We start from the raw sequence: 2500 nt of genomic DNA on the forward strand, positions 1-2500 counted from the left end.
CCTTGTTATGAGCAGTTTCATGGATGAACTATTTTCTTTTGACCTAACTACACCCGCTAGCTGCTAGCTAGTTCCTACAGTACATGAGACTGCAAAAGAAAATAGTTCCTACATGACTGCTCAGAAAAAAAGTCATTATTGTGCATTATCTTGAGTAACCGAGTCATGATTTCTGGAAAGAGACAATGCTGTTGAGTTTTTCAAATGTATTTCTTTGGTGCTTCGAGCACCGCAAGCCGAGTGCCATCCAGTTCCATTGTATTCAAGAGAAGGCAGACATCACTACGGCCGATATCTCCAAAACTCAGGCAACTATCCCAAAACGATATAGATGGATAAATAGTACGACAGGTGAGAGGAAAAATATGTACATGTATTTTGGATTTTAGGGTGAGCTGTCCCTTTAAGGACCTCCATACTGGTGTTGAAGCATGTTTGTTTGTATGAATTAATGAACTACAGCCACACCTGGGTGAAAAACCACTTGTATAAATCATTCTTAATGTTTAATTTGATCCTGCTCAGAGTGGAGATTATAATGTTTGTTTCCTGGCAGATGTCAGACAGTCACAGGAAAGTATTAGTCAACTTGGTATATTTTTCTGTGACTGACAAGTTGCCTCGAATGGACCGAATGTGATCAACTCCACCCATCTGGTACTCCGAGCAAGACTAAAACAAACAGTAAAAATGATTTGCAAGTACTGTTTGTGCGTTCACATGCTGACAGGAAAGTCCGAAATCTGGGACTTTCAAGTGAGCTGTTGGACAGTGTTGCATTCATGATTTATTTATAAATCATAAGTTTCCTCTTGCTTATAAAAAGCACTTGCTAACAATGCTACCAGTTTATTCACAAGAACAAGGAGGAGAGAAAGCCTATGAGGTATGTGAAGAAGAAGATTTTAGGAGCTGACTGACACTAAAGTCGATTTTTACGTCATCATTGTTTTATGTAATCGTGTCAAATTTCGTTCGCTAAAATCATCTTTCTGATTTCATCCTCTGATGTTGATTGGCATTCGTGTGAAATTTCCAAGTAGTAAAATGTCGTTTTCAATATGACAGCATGTGAACACAGGGATGTTTGAACCCAGGTGTGACGATGTCACGGGGGGGTGCGTTAGGTAGTGTTAGTGGGGGAGGAGCAGGCGGGTGGAGCAGGACGGGGCTGGGCCTGACCCCGGTGCAGAGTGTTTTCTCCGGGCCTGGCTGTAATATAAATGCAGGGAGGGGGAGGAAAAGGTCTTGACGCGGCTGCTGAAGGGCCTCTGCGGGGGGCCCACTATGGTGTCCAGTCTGGGAGAGAGAGGACACACACACTGGGGTGAGAGACACACACACTGGGGTGAGAGAGACACACACTGGGTGAGAGAGACCAACCCATTCTCACTCCGAGCGCGTAGCATATTGACGATTTGTCCCGTCGCTTGTGCGTCGCTTGTTTACTAACACGGTACCCTTGAGCGACCCATGAAACGACCTGGGCTTTCCGACTAAACTCAATGTAAACCCATGGAAGTCAACTTTGACGCTCATGGCAACTGCTCCCCCATTAGTCAATTGCTCCCCCATTAGGGTCTGGGGGGAGGAGCTAACCTCTCCCAGACCCTAACCCTAAACCTAACCTCTCCCACCCCCCATGCCTAAACCTAACCTCCCCCAGACCCTAACCCTAAACCTAACCTCTCCCACCCGCCACGCCTAAACCTAACCTCCCCCCAGACCCTAATGGGGGAGCAATTGACTAATGGGGGAGCAGTTGCCATGAGCGTCAAAGATGACTTCCATGGTTTGAGTTTAGTCGGAAAGCCCAAGTCGTTTCATGGGTTGCTCAAGGGTACTGTGTTAGTAACAAGCGACGCACAAGGGACGGGACAAAGCGTCAATATGCTACGCGCTCGGAGTGAGAACGTGTTGGAGAGACATACACGGTACTGTGCACACATAAAAGGGCATCAACACGCATGAAACAAATCTAATAACCTTAGTGGTGACATCATCGTGTACCAGAACGCCAGACATACAAATTCCAGCCAATAAAATCAGATCGCCGCAGATTTTTGAACAGTCCCACCCCTCCGCCCCTCCCATCCAATCATACTATCTTTCTCTCCCTAACTGGGGGTGTGTTCAATCTGAAAACGGTCTGCACCGTTTTGCTACGGTTTCCGGGTTGAACATCACGTTTCCCTCGAAATGGTGTCCAACAATGTGCAACGGGCTTTGAGCCATGTTGTCTCTCGTTTGGTGGGTGTGTCAGAGAGATGCTACCCAATCGACGGCGACGTGTACTATATATAAACGCCGCCGTTTAAAGAAGCAGTGCGCACAGTGGATCCAACGGAATACTGTAAGTGCAACACTTGCATAACACAATGGGGTGTTCATCGCACCACCGTTTCCGTTTATATAAACGTTTTGCTACGTTTTGTCATGTCATGATCTCCCCTTGGTTTACATTTTTGAATGATCCCTCCCTGCATTATGCCACACCCCA

At 46.4% G+C, this 2500-nt stretch overlaps 1 protein-coding gene across 1 annotated transcript in view; it reads right to left on the bottom strand.

The window, feature by feature from the left end:
• The window catches only part of LOC310788802 (potassium voltage-gated channel subfamily KQT member 5-like), a gene marked incomplete at its 3' end in the record, with an annotated part of 171889 nt that overhangs the window by 6234 nt on the left and 163155 nt on the right, over positions 1–2500 (bottom strand). Inside the window, exon 14 of the mRNA XM_083650376.1 lies at positions 1183–1299. Coding sequence (XP_083506502.1) covers positions 1183–1299 — 117 coding nt within the window. The remainder of the gene's footprint in view (positions 1–1182; positions 1300–2500) is intronic.

The sequence above is a fragment of the Poromitra crassiceps genome (assembly GCF_964638095.1).
Source record: "Poromitra crassiceps genome assembly, chromosome: 14".
Taxonomy (NCBI): Eukaryota; Metazoa; Chordata; class Actinopteri; order Beryciformes; family Melamphaidae; genus Poromitra; species Poromitra crassiceps.